Source organism: Echinops telfairi, unplaced genomic scaffold (genome assembly GCF_000313985.2).
Source record: "Echinops telfairi isolate 266 unplaced genomic scaffold, ASM31398v2 ScPeMD7_4;HRSCAF=17, whole genome shotgun sequence".
Lineage (NCBI taxonomy): Eukaryota > Metazoa > Chordata > Mammalia > Afrosoricida > Tenrecidae > Echinops > Echinops telfairi.
This window is the reverse complement of record NW_022103900.1, coordinates 4,424,142-4,441,012: the sequence shown is the minus strand read 5'-3', so window position 1 is coordinate 4,441,012 and position 16,871 is coordinate 4,424,142. Positions and strand designations below refer to the sequence as shown.

The following is a 16,871-nucleotide window of genomic DNA, read 5'->3' as shown; positions in this document are numbered from 1 at the left end:
CACAGTCACTTAATTTGCATAGTAGGCTAGACCCATTATTGTCACATGGATGTTGACCAATCCCTGCAAGATGGGCAAGATAGTAGACCAGTCTCAGGGCAGGCTGCAACCTGGGGCCAGACAAAAAGTACCAAGCTATCAAGTTGCTTACAGTTTACCAAGGGAATATCAATCATCCTGAACAAAAATAAGCCTCCTGGGGTTAAAACTAAACTCCTCAGAGTTAGGGCGGAAATCTCTCCTGCTGCTCTTCTGAAGAACCAAGGCAAAATCTTCATACATGAACTCATCACAGGAGACTCTAAATTATAAAATACTAAGATAGGAATAATAAATTACTCTGTTACTGTCTCGAGCTAGTAGTAAAATTCTTATTTGAGAAATATCAAAGCTTGGGTTTTTAAATGTGTAACTTTAAAATTGTATTAAGCATATTTTAAAAACTCAATGTTTTCCATGCATATTTAATGATCTATAATATTTTTAATGCTTAGGGTACTACATCTCAAATTTTAAATCATATTTTATTGGAAGGTACATTAAAATGGAGAACCATGGTTGTTGAGATACTGTTTTAGTAATTTATGAATGTAAGATGAGAAGTGTTAATAAAGAAAATAAGTCACATTATAGGAGAAAAATGTTCCTTTCTTAAAGAAAAAATATATGTTATAGTGGCTTAAAAATAGAGTAATGGCTATTTTTGGGTACTATTTTAGGCATTGCTTATCCAAGAATCAAGATGGAAATTGCCACACCTTCTACAATTGCCTGAGAATTACAACACCATCTTTCAGTACTACCACAGGAAAACCTGCAGTGTCTGCACCAAAGTTCCTAAAGACCCTGCTGTTTGCCTTGTTTGTGGCACTTTCGTATGCCTGAAAGGACTGTGCTGCAAGCAACAGAGTTACTGTGAATGTGTGTTGGTAAGTAACCGAAAACGATAGAGTTGTGGAAATCAAATCTCTTTCCACATGTGACTCCTTTTTGAAGAGGAGTTACATATGAGGGTGTTTTTGTTTGTATTATTTTTTATTAGAAGAAGTGAAACCTTTCTTAAGGACGATTCTTGCTCCTTTCCTTACTTTCATGGTCCTTCAAGGTTAGGTCAGACCTTATCATGTGATGTGTTTAGCAATACTTACCATCTAGGTGCTCTTGGAAAGGCTGGCCTCTTACCTAGGTTGACTGTTAAATACTTTCCTGGATAATTCTTAAACAAATTTCTCAATGTATTAGTAATAAAGTATTAAAACTGAGATTATACCTAATATAAGTGAGATAATATTAAACTTTTTAAAAGATTGCTATTATTTAATTATGATATTTAAAGTTCTGCTATCAAGCTCATTTGATTATGGAGTTAATTTAAAATTTTTCTTTTCTTTCTAGCATTCTCAGAATTGTGGTGCTGGGACAGGGATTTTCCTCTTGATCAATGCATCAGTGATTATAATCATTCGAGGCCACCGCTTCTGCCTCTGGGGTTCCGTGTATTTGGATGCGCATGGAGAGGAAGATCGAGATCTTAGGTCAGATATGCAAAGATATAGCTGGGTGTCTCATTGAAATCTAGTCAATAAGAACAATGTGTCTTCCTGGCTTTGTAACTAGTATTTTTTTATGAAGACATCTGACAATTGTCAATTTATAACTATTCCTAATGTTTAAGATAGTTTCCAACTCAACATGCTAAATAAATATAAAACAAACCAAATTTTGATGTGAGGTTTTTGCCACCAGTAGTCTATTTAAAACAAATACATGTTGACGCTTGTATGACTGGCATGGGGTAGTGTCTGCACCCCAGCTTTCTATTGTATTATGCTATTTTTAATACTTCTTCTCCCCCCGTCTCCCTCTTCTAGGCGAGGCAAGCCTCTCTACATTTGCCAGGAAAGATACAAAGTTCTTGAACAGCAGTGGATTTCGCACACCTTTGATCACATCAATAAAAGATGGGGTCCACATTACAATGGGCTGTGACTCACCACCTCAACAGTGCATCAGATCATCATTTTCATTAAGAATTTACTTTATCAACAATAAGCTTTAACTTAATTTGGAGGGATGAATGCTTTTGCAGGAGGGGGAGAAAAAAAGAAAGCATACATTCTGAAGCTTTTCCAAAATTAGGTGCTTGGTAACCACATTAATGGTAAAATAATTAACAAACAACAAAGTATCTGGAAAGCCTAAGTAACAAGTGAAATCATTCTTTAGTGGTCATTGTTTTATAGTCCACAATTAATAAGAAGCACAACTTGTTCACAAAATAAATCACTTAGGAATGGTTCTCCCACCCATGCATATCAACTTTTCATTGAGACTTTAGAGTGAGTGTGATTTCTTTGACATTTGACTGCTTCTCTATATCTGTGTGTTTAATTTGCATATGATAAACCAATTGCATCTTTTCCTCTGCCATTCTTGTGTTGGTTTGAGATTTTTGCTGTATGTAATTAGACAAAATGTAAAACATGATTTATGTGAAATATTGTATAGTAAAAGTTGGTCTAATAGTAGAACTTTGAAATTTTTTCTTATTGTGAGAAATCTGTTAAAAGTTTAAGGCTTTGCTGAAAACTTAATTCATTCTCAGGAATTTCACAAATATTCTCCCCAGGTAAATAACTGAAATAGCTGTAAAATAGTAGATAGCTGCTCTTAATATAATACAGTACATTTGGGGGGTGGCGGTGGGCCGGGGATTCTTAAAATTCAAAATTTGCCATTTCAGGTGGGTGAATTATCAATTGTAGTAATAAGTAGATTTTCCCATAAGATCAAGCATTTTAAGAGCATACACATGGACGATTTGGCTCTGCATACACATCTCTCATCACCAGCCCGGTGTGTGTTTACATGATTACATTGGACATGTGCAGACTTCCCCACGAAGGAAACATCATTTTGGAACTTTTCTGTCAGCTCAAGAAGTTCAACTATGTTGTCTTTGTGCAATGTAATCAACTGTTATTTCTGCTTGGTTTCCTAAAAGGGAAAAAGTCTCCGTGGTGACCTTCATGAATGAGCTATGCATCTGCATTCTTCCAGAAACTGCTATAAAAAGCAGTTTATGGTTGTAGGGCTTTTAAGTCAGTAAACATGGGAATGAATGAGCTAAAACCCACTCTGTGGGGAAGGGAAGACAGACTACAGATAAAAACGTCTTATATATTGCTACCAAGATATTTTTTCCAAGTGATTCAACAATTCGATGATGATTTCATAATCTGAGCAATTCCTGGAATGTTGGATTCTCTTGGCTTGTTATGATCAATAACATTTTTATGTATTAAAGTAAAAGACTTCTAATGATAAATATAAAACTAAAGGTAGATCCATGTTCCACAAAATTCTTGAATGACATGACATTACCAAATATGAAAATGGACACTAAATAACAGCTTAGCATTAAAATAGGGAAAGCCGAGCAGTACATTTTCAAATGTTCAAAACTGAAATTTTCCCTGTAGCTCTACAATAAAATACATGGAAATAGCTTGCTATTTTTATATACATTTCCAAAATATTAAGATAACTTTCTGTAAGACTAGACTAATTGTTTGACTAAATAGCCGTCCTTTTCAACACATTGCTACTTTTTTAAACACTGTATCATAAGTTCAGCCTGTCATGTTTTTTGCATTGGTCATTATTAATACCAGACCATTTTGTAAGTGTGGTTGAAGAGCAAAATGCTAATTTACATCTCCAGTAAATTCTGTTACAGGATTCATGAACTTGTTTAATTTTACAGTTTGAAACTCTGATGCTATATATACATGATATAATGTATTCAGACTTTGATTACTACATATTTAAAATGGAATGTTTTATGGTTGTGCATATGGATGTGAAGTGAAAATATTAGCCTTAACTTTAAAATTTGGGTATTTGATAGTGTTTATTTTGATATTGGTGAATTAGTCACCAGTAAATTTTTTTAAAAAGCACTTGGTTGAAAATTGTACTTGAATACATACATGCATGCTGCTAAACTAGAACTTTAATTTTTTCCCCATAATTTTTATAAGTCCCATTTATAAGCCCACTTTTAAAAAATAACAAGTCCAAGTTAGAGTGATGTGTGTATATTATTCAAAAAAATGTACTGGTGTGATATCTTGTATGACTGATCATTTAAATACAGTACATTACTGTAGATGCTAAATCAGTCTTTATAATTAAGCAGAAATTACAAAACTAGGAATAATGAACATTGTAAGATATGTTAATAAAAACCTACTGTCATTTGGTTTGTGAAAGGTCCTTAAAATTTTTAAGGCTTACATGTTTTTCTCTTCAAAGGTGTTGACAACTTCTGTGAGTAAGCGTGGCTGCAAGGTGGAAGCGGAACAGAGCGGATAGTCTCTGTGAGGTGGCAGTAAATGGAGAGGGGCTTTCCTCAACTTTCACCTTTTATTTGCAGATCCAGTGGCTGCTCTTTTTTCTGTCCTTATCCCATAACCAAGAGAAGCCCTTTGCCCTGTTGTGTGTATTTGGGGCAGTAGGAATAAGGAAAGAGATAGGCCAGTTGGAGAGACGCTGCTATGGTCTCTGCTGTCTTCCGAAAGTCCCCAGCTAGACCTAAGACATTTAAAGGATGTTGATGATGTTTGTTTCCAGTGGTCTGTGGTCTTGTTTGAATTGACAACCCTCATCTCCTTCCCTTTCCCCCATCCTGTAGCTAGCCAACTATGTAGTTACCAACTGTGAGTCCATTTCTGTGTTCAGACTTCATTCTATTTCACACATTCTCATATTTGTTGATTTCTGCAGGCAGTAGGATGGCAAAGATGCCAACTCAATCCTTGAAGACCTGCTGGAAATAACATGCCAGTGGAAGGTAACCTGTCCCAAGAGCCTATCCCATCTCCGAGACTGGAATTGATAACTCCTAAGTATCTGTTGTTGGCTTGTTTTTTAGTTCACCGCCCCCCCCCCAAACAGTTTTATTGGCATTACTCACACATGAGGCTAATTTTTGACACACACAAAAATCAAGACTCTCTAGAATCAAATCAGTGAGGCACTTCCTTGATGGTTAGTAGGAAACAGAAGACTTGTCTCAGAGACATCTCTCCGTCTCATTCACAGCACACAGTCCTTCTGCCTTTGCGATCCGGCTGTATGTTATTAAGCACTGCTTTGTTCATCGGAGGATGAGCTGGAGTGGCCGGCAGGATGACAAAATGATGGTTTCAATATTTATGGCACTTCAAGCTCTCTTGGTAATAAGTATGGAAAATGTAACTCTAACTGAGGCAGTACAATGAAAATGTGTACTAGCACTTCGCTGAGCTGCCTTTGTGTGAGGTAATGGAAGATGTGACCAGTTTAAAGTTGCTGAGGCAGAGCCTAAGAGCAATCCAAAACCACAGATAAGGGACTCCACTTCATGGGAAAGGACAAAGGGACAAGGCAAAGGAAATAATGTCTGGAGTGATGTGAGATGACTCAGACATGATTGTCTGTTTTTTTAGAAATCATTTTATTGGGGGCTCTTACAGCTCTTATAATAATCCATACATCAATTGTGTCAAGCACATTTGTACATACACTGCCACCATCATTTTCAAAACATTTTCTTTCTATTTGAGCCTTTGGTATCAGCTCCTCTCCCCCATACCCCCCATGACCCTTTGTTAGATTATTATTTTCATATCTTAACGCCATCCACTGTCTCCCTTCACCCATGTTTCCGTTTGTTCCCCCACAGGGGTTGGGTTTGTGTGTGAATATGTCAATCATTGCAATTGGTTCCCCCTTCTTGTTACCCTGATGGTATCACTACTCCCGTTATTGTTCCTGAGGAGTTTATCTGTTCTCGATTCCATGTGTCCAGAGCTCTTATCTGTACCAGTATACGTGCTCTGGTCTAGTCGGATTTGTAAGGTAGAACTGGGATCATGATAGTATGTGTGTGGAGGGGTGGGAGGAAGCATTAAAGAACTGGGGAATGTTGTGTGTTTCCTTGGTGCTATACAGCCATCTGGCTGGATCATCCCTTCCTTGTGACCTTTCTGTGAGGGGATCTTCCTTGTGACCCTTCTGTGAAGGGATGGGCTTTGGGCCTCCACTCTGACCCTGACCTCCCTCATTCTCATTGATATGATTGTTTTGGGTCCTCTGATGCCTGATACCTGATCCCGTCGACACTTCATGATCACACAGCTTGGTGTGCTTCTTCCATGTGGGCTTTGTTGCTTCCCTGCTAGGTAGCCACTTGTTTAAGTTCAAACCTTTAAGACCCCAGATGTTATATCTTCTAATAGCCAGGCACCATCAGCTTTCTTCACTGCATTTGCTTATGCACCCACTTTGTCATCAGCGATCGAGTCGGGAAGGTGAGCATTGCAGTATGGCAGGCTATTAGAGCACAGTGCTCTTGCCTTAAGGGAGGCCTTGAGTAGAGATTGCCTCGGTTGGATTGGTAACAGAGGGGCACCGTCTGTTGCAGATGAGCAGACTTAGATGTGTCCTGGGAGAGGGGGGTGTGCAGAATTAAGAAGTACCAAAGAAGTTATATGGAGAGTTTTAGAAGCTGTAAAATTTTAATGGAGCCAGTTATAAAGGTTTGATCATTTATAACACACTCAGGATCAATAGTCTTGGGCCTAAAGGTTAGAAAAATGGCTAAGTTAATTCATGGTTTGGTAATGAGAGAGCAGGTGCATTGTAAAAATAGACTGGTAAGAAAATTAGTGGTGCTGCTTGTAATGATGGATCAATGGAAGTGACAATAAGATCAAGCAAATCTAATAGAGGTCTTCGAAGCTTAATTTTTGAAGTTTGGGGAAAATGGTTTGTGTTGAAGATTTGAGTTCATATTTGTTTAAATATGTGAGCCCTTCCTGTGTGCTAATAACTTAAATTCTGGAAATACAATGGAGAAGAAACCAAATAATCCCTTAACTCACGTAATTGTTCTGTTAGAAGAGGGTCTAAAAAGTTGTTATTTGTGGTATAAAGTCACACATTTAATTAAAATATTCCATACAAATGTAAATGAAAAGGTAAAATTGTTAGAGAATAGGTTCAGCAAACAGGTAAGTCACATCTCAGTGATCTTTCTCCTATACTGAAGTAAAAGGAGTCCTAGGAGGTTTGGTGGTGGTGGTTTTGTTGTTGTCTCACGTAGCATTCTGTGTGATTAATGCTACAAATGGCAGCGGTGGGAGGCGTGGGCTACAGGGTGTCACCAAGTGGCCCTCTGCACCAGCTGGGGTTGCACATGCAGGCTCACCGAGGAGAGATGGCTCAGATGACTCTCTAACACTGTTTAAAAGTTATCTGCATGAAAGAAGAGGTATGGGGTATAGTTAATTTTTTTAGACAGGCATTGTAAGGATCCACAATTGAGAGAGCATGGTAGTTTTGGCCCCGAAAGGAACTCATTCTCTTAGCATTGGTTCTATTGAGAGATCAGTAGCATCTAATTACAAATACTTTCACCTTCAGAGAGCCATCCGAAACCATTGAAGAGTATTAGACTAGAGTAGTGTCATGATCAGATCTGTGTTTTAGAAGAGTCAGTCTGGCTGCTCTGGGGGCAAAAAATTCAGGTAGGGAGACCTGCTAGTTGAAACACAAGATGGTGGTTGGCTCAACGAATGGTTTGCGATAGGGACAGGAGATGTAGCATTAGACAGAGACAGACAGCAGTAGCAAAAACATGAAAGGATTCTGCTGAGTGATTGAGATTAAGGAACGTCTCTAAGAGACCTATTCTAATCCAGAAACCAAGGATACTTCATTAAACAAGACAGTGCCTGTAGACGATGTGCAGTCTTGTAGAAAACAAAAAATGATGTTTTAAACAATTTAGGCAGAGGAGTTTGGAAACCAGTGGGCTGGTCTGGGCAGATTGCAAAAGGCTGTATGGAGGAAGTCATGCTGAGTGGGGACCTGGAAAAGAGTAGAAGTGAGCCAAGTGAAGTGGGGAGGGCTGTAGAGGGAGGACATTTTTATAAACCATTCAACACGTGGGTCTTCAAAGAGAATGAGTAGGATGCACTCAAAAAATGGAAGGATATGCACTGTTTAACAAAGGTCCCCTTTCCTTAGTTTCCCAGAAGACATTTAAGCCCTCAATAACAGGCTCATCAAAGTCCAAGACTCCCAAAGGCCTGTTCTACTCTCCTTACATCTGGTTCTAGTCCTCCCTGCCCAGCTCCAAAGTATCCCCACACTTTAGATGTGCTGTGCGAGGACAATTCCCGAAGCTGAAATCGGTACTAGTGATCTATTATAGCAAGTATTTTGTGAGGAATCCCAGTGAAGTTTAGCTGGATGGCTATATGGTTCAGAGTTTTCATAAGACTTCAGGTGTCCAGGCTGCGGTGAGCTGAAGTTTGAGTAAGGCTGGACGATATGCTTCCAGGCTCACGCACATGACTGTTACCTGTGCTACCTGGGCCTCTACGTGCCATGACCCACGGCCCAGCAGCTGACTCCCCCCAGAGTGCCAGGAGAGGGAGGAAGACTAAGAGCAAGAGAGCATGCTTAAGAGGGAGGCTACAGTGGGTTTGTTTTTGGGGTGGTGGGGCGGTGGTGGTGGTTAATTTTTAATGTTCAAGGGAAAATAGATATTCCATTATCAGAGTTTTTGATTAATTAGTTTTATTGGCATATCAATCACACCTATACAGTTCAATAGTTTAGTCATATTAAGAAGATCTATATAATCATCACCACAATCAATTGTAGAGGACATTTTCTTCTTTCTCATACTCATTGTTGTTACCTCCCCATTTTCCCCAACCTCCCCTGCCCCAGAGAAACCACTCATCCAGTTACTCCCTTGATACATTTACCTATCCTGGATTTCATTTACCGAACAACAACAACAAAAACTAACAATAACAAAACAGAGACTTCAATCAAAAAGAAAGAAAATAAAAGCTGGAACAAATTTAAAATGGGTCAAAATGGAAATCAAATGATAATGGTGTTAAATTTTATCCTATCTTCAATAATACACTTTCAATGTCATCTGCATGATAGCAAGGCTTATTCCTGGGAGGTTTACTGTATACACTCGTGTATGCGGCGTCTCATTTATCAGCCAAGGCACCTAATTATACCACAAAAACTGCTTTAAAAATGTGCTGGAAAACAGCTTAAACGGTTTATACACGAATATGTATGGTAATTCATGTGTCTATTTCCTGTTTTCTTTTGTAACTGAAACAACTTTAAAAGGGAGATCGAATGATACACGTTACCCTAACCATGTCTGCCATAATTGACTTTATAATGCACACTCGTCTGATAAGCCTATTCACCCCTTGCCTGTGGTCAAAGGGATTTGCCAGAGCCTCACTCAATGTGTGGGCCCTCCCAGTGGAGTATGGGCTTCCACTGTCATCCATTGTGTTTTACAAACAGGGTATTCTCAATTTAAGCTCTGATACTATTCCCGCCTTTGGATTTGGGTTTGTTATTTACAGTCTTTGAATCGCACAGGCTGGTGTGCTTCTCCCATATGGACTTAGTTGATGCCTCACTTAGATGGCTGCATGCTTTAAGATAAACCTTTAAGAACCAAGCTATGATTCTTTCTGATAGCCAGGCACTAGTTAGTTTTTTCACCACATTTTGCTTCAGCATCTATAGAACTCTTCATGAGGTCAGGCCTCAGGCAGAGCTATATCATAACTAGAATTGTTGGAATTAAATGCTAGCCCCCAATCCACTCACAAACCTATGGTTTATATGTGTGTCTGGTTCACCTTAGAGACAACATAATTTTCTGCTAGAGAACATTATCAATCATTCCCCTGGGGCATAGGGTCATTCTATGGTTAGTGTCATTAATTTAGCCAATGGTGTAGAATTGAAAACACTGTGGAGAATGGGAAATTACACAAGTATAGGCCAGCTCCGAACCACATTACTTGGATTGTTGACTTGTACAGATTAAAACTCTTTAAGTGACTAGATACTAATTATTCACACAGTGGGGGTTGGTGATAGGGCAAAACTTTCAATAATACAATAGCAGAACTATACCTGCGAGATTAATACATGTCATAATTAATACATGTCATAATTAATACATGTCATAATAGATGGCATTAAAGTAACTATATAATTACTATTACAGTAGTCTTGGGCCACTATTCATTGGACATCTTCAAGACGAGGTCCAGACCAAAGCCAGTGACCACTAGTTCTATACCTTTGGGATAACAGTTAACTGCTTCTCACACTAGGGGGTTGTAGCCTTAAGCCCAGGGGCTACTGTTGAGTTTGAACTAAAGCCCAGTTCACTTAGAGTTTCTCCATCATGTCATTCTGGTGTGGCCTATGAAGGATGTTGTGCATCTTGAAAAAAGAATCTAAAGTCCCAGTAGCACCTGGCCTGGGTCACCAAGCGCTGGATAGAAACCAGATCAAAAATGTCCAATTAGGAACATAGTTCCAGGCATATTCTCCCTTTGGATCAATATATGTATCATTAAGCATTTTCTTCCATTTTCCTATGAATAGAAATGGAATCCAGTTGAGAAATACATGCCCGCCCCCCATCTTAACTTGAATTTCCAGTAACGTTCACCTATCACTTTGGCTGTCTCTTGATTTGGGGTGACCTCAGCACAATGTTGTATGGCAGCAACTGAATGGTCCTCTCCTCCCTGCATCTTGAAAAATTGACCCCAGTTGGGGTGAGGGCTCCTCTAAGTGATTTTTAGTTTGAACGTATAGCGATCACTAGTAATGGCTCGGGGATGCAAGGCAGGTTGTCTACCTCATTGCCTGCGAGACCTGACGACCTGGGCACAGAAACCTGCCTTCATGTTGGTGTTTACCCTTAGAGTGGTGCACTCCTGCACTATGTGTCCTTTTGTGATTGACTACCTTTACTCAGCATAATGGTTTCCAGGTTCCTCCACATCATGAGGTATAGCTTAGGGATGCATAGTGTTCCATTGTGTGCACGCACCACGGTTTCTCTCTTCATTCTTCTACTGATGTGCATTTGCCTAAGCTTGGACTTGCGTGGACTAAGATGCACTTGCCCCACGACAAGGTATCTTCATTTGCCTCATAAGCATGTGAAAGTCGAACATTGAGTAAGGAAGCCAGAGAATTAATGAATTTACATTATGGCACCGGTGAAGAATATTTAAAGTAGCATGGATTGCCAAAAAAAAGAAATCTCTCTTGGAAGATTCCAGCCAGAATGCCTTTTTAGAAGCAACGGTGACGAGACTTTATCTCATGTATTTTGGACATATTGTCAGGAGAGACTAGTCCCTAGAGAAGGGAGGCCGTCATTCTTGATAAAGTAGTGGGGCAACAAAACAGAGGAAGACCTTTGACAAGATGAACTGACACAGTGACTACATCAATGGCCTCGGACATAAGTCCAGTTATGAGGATGGCACCAGACCGGCAGTGTCTCGTCCATTTGTACAGAGGATCGCTATCAGTCGGAACTGACCTGATGGCACCTAACAGGAATCTTAGAAGTAGCATATGATCAGTCACCTCTGTGGTTATTCATTGGGGTGCTAACCACGGTTACCGATTCGAGATCACCTGGGTAACTGACTGAGGCAAGTCTGCTGTGAGTCAGAATTGACTTTAGTGGCAATGACTCATTTGGTTTTTGGGTCTCATACCACTGTTGGTACAATGTTGGAGGGGATTACATATATAAATGAAAGAAGTAAAATCAATTGACATAAGTTTAAGAAGAAAAGGATTATAGAGTCTCCAAGTGTGTTCCTTAAGCTATTAACTACAAAGGGAAAGATAGTTATTTTGCAGTAAAGACACTTGTCAGTCACTACTTAAGCCAAGTGATTAAAATTAACATCACTAATAGGCATATTAATTTCATGACTCCTTAAATATATTTCATTGAGCAATATTTAAAATTATTTTGGTAAAATAATTGTAAAAATGTATAACCCTCTTGATCAATTGAAAACATTAGGTAATCCCAACTAACAGACATTCTGTAAGAGAACTTACCAGTAATCTTCAAAAGTGAAAGATCATGAAAGATGACGAAGACGTAAGGTTGCTACAGATGGTAAGAGAAAAGGGGAAAATCAGTGCGTTTGGTTTTGGTTTAACTACATGCAATATGGACTTCATGATAGTCCTGTGATGCAGAAAAAGAACATGACTAAGAAAAGAAATTTAAATAAGTTCTCTAGTTAATAATATTAAATGAATGATAATTTTTTTGGTTAAGTGTGTTATGTTTCTGTGATGTGTTAATATGCAACCATTCTATAAATCTTTGTGCTCAAAAGAACACTTTTTAAAAGGCCTGTAGTGTATGAAAATGTAACCAAGAAATAATTTTTTTTAAAACCTACTTGAATCTTCATATTGGGAGCACTTAGAGAGTACTGGGGAAATTGGTCCTTACTAATCCAAGACATATCCTAGAAAAACTATTAGACTGTGATAAATAAAGAGATTTGTCAGGGCCTGCAGGTAAGAAAGATCAAAGAGCTTGCAAGGGCAAGAAGATTAAACTGGCCTCAGACTTTCACAAACAACAAGCAGCGAAGCAGAGCCTTCAAAAACGTTGGGGAGGGAAATTGTGCACCAATAACTTCATTTTAGGTCATGTTGTCCTTCAAGTATCAAAGTCGTAGAAAAGCAGTTTTCCACTTGCCAGTGGAAGTCCATCTTTAGAAAATCCACAAGACAGGCTTCAGCAAGGCATGAGCTGACTGGAGCGGCTCAGCACAGAGACGGGGGTGACAGCACAGTACTCTGGCTCTAAGAAGATAGCACACGTCTTTGGTCATTTGCCACTAGTCCTCTTGAGTGTCCGACAAAGAAATAGCCCTTCTTGGGGATGATCCCATCCAACAAGTTTTCGTTATTTTTTAAAGCTCTTAAAATGATGGTGCACATAATGACATTTCATAAAATAACAGACTAATATATCCACAGGGCTATGAGGTAATAAAATTATTTAACGCAGTGTTGCCTTTTCTTTCCTTTTTTTAATTGAATTAGGAATTGTAGTACTAAGTACACCTGAAGTCAAGAGCTCAGTGGGACTGTTCAATATCTTTAGCTGAAGGTAGACTTGATAGACTGGAATATAATTCAGAAGAAACTAAAATAAAGCACAAAGACTAAGCAATGGAAAACACTGAAAATGTCAAAACAAAATTGTAATTGGAATCCCTGATGAAGGGAGAGAATGTGATAGAGACAATATTGGGTGATATAGTAGCTGATAACCTTCCAGAATTAGTGAAAGCAGTAACAGAAGTAATTGAGTTGTAAATTCAAGAACCCCAACAGATTCCAAGTGGGATAAGTAGGAAGGAATCTGAGATGAATCAGTAAAACAGCAAAACAAAACAAAGAGAAATTCTTAAAACCTGCTTCATTAAAAAAGGTTGGATTGCCCACAGAAGATTTCTGACTTCACAGCAGTAGGGGTGGGGGGGGGAGGAGAGGAAAAAATATCTTCAAAGTGTTTGGGGAAAAAAATTCAACCAAAAATTCCTTACACAGAAAAAAACATAAAGGCAAAATGAATACATTAAAAATTTTTAAACTAAAAACAAACCTCAATTAAGGACAAGAACTCTGAAGAGGGTTCTTCAGGCAGGAAGACAGTAATCCCTCACAGAAGGTTGAATTTCAGCAAGAAATTAAAGTTGTAAATAAATGAGGGTTAATAAAACAGTATCATGTGGATTTATTCCCAACAGACAAGTTCTTTCAGTAACACACCTTAGTCTTGTGAAAGGGCCTCCCTCCATCCAGGTCTAATGACGAGAGTGTGTGTGTGTGTGTGTACAGGCTAGTTCAACTCAAGGTAGAGAGGTCAGCTCAGGTTATGCTGAGTGTGTGTGTGTGTGTGTGTGTGTGTTTTCAGGTTATGCTGTGTGTGTGTGTGTGTGTGTGTGTGTGTGTGTGTGTGTGTGTGTGCAGGCCTGGAAAAGTTGCACAGAGGGGTGGTTCGTCATCACAGCAACCCACCTGCTCATTCTCAATGGTAGCCAAGGTGGTCCTATGAGAATTGCATGGGGAAGCCTTACCCTACCCACAGCCTTACCCTACCCACCCAAAGCCCTGGTGGTGTCTCTTCAGGTTTCTTTTTGTTTCCCAAACTCCAAGAACATTTAAAAGGAACACCATTTGAGTCCTTGGGGGGGTGTCAAAACTGCCTTTTGACGTGTAAAAGTAGTGAAGAAAGGTTAGAGTCCTGGAAACACCACCATATAGGCCTGGATGAAGGATATGTCAAGAAACAATAGCTTCATATGTTGATTTTTAGATAAAGATTTCCATTATGTTGTAGTAATGCTTTTTATTCACCCTTATATAAGTATAGGTAAGTAAATGTTTACTGCATAAAATTATTATAATGCGTTCAGATTTGAATTTGTGTATGTGAGTGGACATAAGTTGAAGTGGTCAATGGAATTGAGATATTACAAAGTTCTTGCATCACACATTGAAGAAGACAGATGTAAGTCTTCATAATCTCAAACTAGGCAATAGATCTCTTAGATATGACAGTTAAATAACAAGTGGCCCAAGGAAAAGTAAAGAGAAATTTTACTTTATGTCAGTTTAAAATCTTGTGTTTCAGAAGACAATCACCCCAAAGTGAAGAGGTACTCCACTGAATGGGAGAAAGTCATCGTTAATCATATATTTGAGTTTTTAAAAGTTCATGGGAAGTTCTATTAATTTCATTTTTCCATGAACTGATTAAATCCCCTTTGTACAAAGAATTACAGCTCAGTAACAACATGACAATCCAGTTATAAATGAACAAAGGATTTGAACAGACATTTCTTCAAAGAAGATATACAAATAGTTAAAAGCATATAAAAAGATGTTCAACATCATTACTCATTAGGGAACTATAAATCAAAACCACAATGAGATAGCACCTCCCACCCACTAAGAAGACAATAATAGAATTCATAACAATAAGCCAGTTTAGTAGTTACTCAAAAATCCAATCATGATACAGCTTGAAGGCATATATTCAAGAGAACTGAAAATGTTGACAAAAATTTGTACATTATTTTTTGCAGTCTATTTTTTTCATGAGTTTTATTGGCACTTTGTCCACATATCATACAATTTAATAGTTAAGCCATATCAAGGAGCGTTGTACAATCCTTACCACAATCAATTGTAGAATATTTTATTTTTTCCAGTACAAGTTGCTATTCATGTCATTTTAAAATTTTGGCAAAAATATACACAACAAAACATTCAGCAACTTCTACACATATAATTCAGGGCTGTCGATTACACTCTGTTGTACAACCATTATTGTTCTTTCTCTCCAAATTGTTCCACCATCATTAAAATGAACTCAATGTCCCCTAAGCAAAACCTTTTCCTCCTCCACCCATGGTAACCAGAGGTTAAGTTTGGTTTCTTTCTTCCTTTTTTTTTTTACACTTCTATGGGCACATAAACCACGTATCATACAATTCAATCGTTCAATCATATCAAGAAGAATTGTATAATCATTACCCCAATCAAGTTTACATTATTTTTCCTGGTTAAATGGCTTTTAAAATAAGTGTGGACCACAATCAGTTCTAGTGCTCTCTCCTCCCTCGGCAGATGTGCTTGGCTCCCTCAACCTCCCCTTCCCTACCTCCCCCGCCCCCCCAACCCTTACCTTCCCTTTAATCCCTATTATCTCTGCATCTACTTCAAAACTGGAAAACCCAACAGAGACAAAGTGGTAAGGATAAAATAATAATATAAATAAAAATACAAATAATGAGTAAGAAAGAAAAGACCACTTTTAGTATTTAAAAGGTCAGGGAAGAAATTTTTGTCAGGGAACAAGCAAAAAATACTTGCATCTAGAACAATTTCTGGTGTCTCAAGGAAGAGGTTTAACTGACCAAGTAGCAAGTTCGATCCAGTATAATCGTGATACAATGGCTTTTGATAGGAAACTTTGAGAGCCTTGGCTTGTGGCTAGAAGGACGTAATCTGACTAGATACTCTACAGATCAGTTTGGGGTGCCCACTGTTCTCCTTAGCCTTCTACAAAATGGGTGTTTGCAATTTAAGCTCTGCTTTTCTTTGGGCATATTTGATTTTTAGTAGTTTTCATATAGTACTCACATATACACTCCCACAGTTAAACCACTTCAAAGAAGAATTGTATATACATCACCACAATTAGCTCTAATGCTCCCTCTGGCATCCATTGATCGCTCCTCAATTCCCCTCCCTCTCCCTGCAATCTTTATGGTAGCCCCAGATCTCCACCAAGTGATGAATGGATAAGTAGACTGTGGCATATACCTATTATTCAGCCATAAAAAGGAAAGAAGTTTGATGCATGCCACACCATGGATGATAGTTGAAACATTATTCTTGTGAAAGAAGCCAGACTAAAAAGTTCACACCAAAAAGCTGTTTCTGTGACATGTTAAGAATAGGCAAATTCATTGAGCCAGGAAATAGATTAGTGGTTGCCAGGGACAGGGAGATGAATGGGAGTGTCTGCTAATAGTTCTGGCATTTAAAAATATAATTTTATTAGGGGCTTGTACAACTCATCACAATCCATCCATACATACATTGTGTGTCAAACACATTTGGACATTTGTTGCCCTCATCATTCTCAAAACACTTGCTTTCGCGATGTAGCAACGATGAAAAATACAACTTTCCTCTAGTTCCTAAATGTTTCCTCCCCGCTCCCACTATCATGACACAAATTCTGCCTTTCAGGTCTGGCTGGACCAGGGGATGTGCATGGGTGCGGATGGGAACTGGAAGTACAGGGAATCCAGGGCGGATGATCCCTGCGGGACCAGTGGTGTGAGTGGCGATACTGGGAGAGTGGGTGGGAAGGAGGGAACCGATTGCGGGGA

General features: G+C 38.7%; 1 protein-coding gene across 1 annotated transcript in view; it reads left to right on the top strand.

Moving 5' to 3' along the window:
* Positions 1–4,260, top strand: part of UBR3 (ubiquitin protein ligase E3 component n-recognin 3) — a 195,428-nt gene extending 191,168 nt beyond the window's left edge. The window contains exons 37-39 of the mRNA XM_045297957.1: positions 720–929; positions 1,396–1,535; positions 1,872–4,260. Coding sequence (XP_045153892.1) covers positions 720–929; positions 1,396–1,535; positions 1,872–1,989 — 468 coding nt within the window. The 3' untranslated portion in view covers positions 1,990–4,260. The remainder of the gene's footprint in view (positions 1–719; positions 930–1,395; positions 1,536–1,871) is intronic.
* The last annotated feature ends 12,611 nt before the right edge of the window (positions 4,261–16,871 follow it).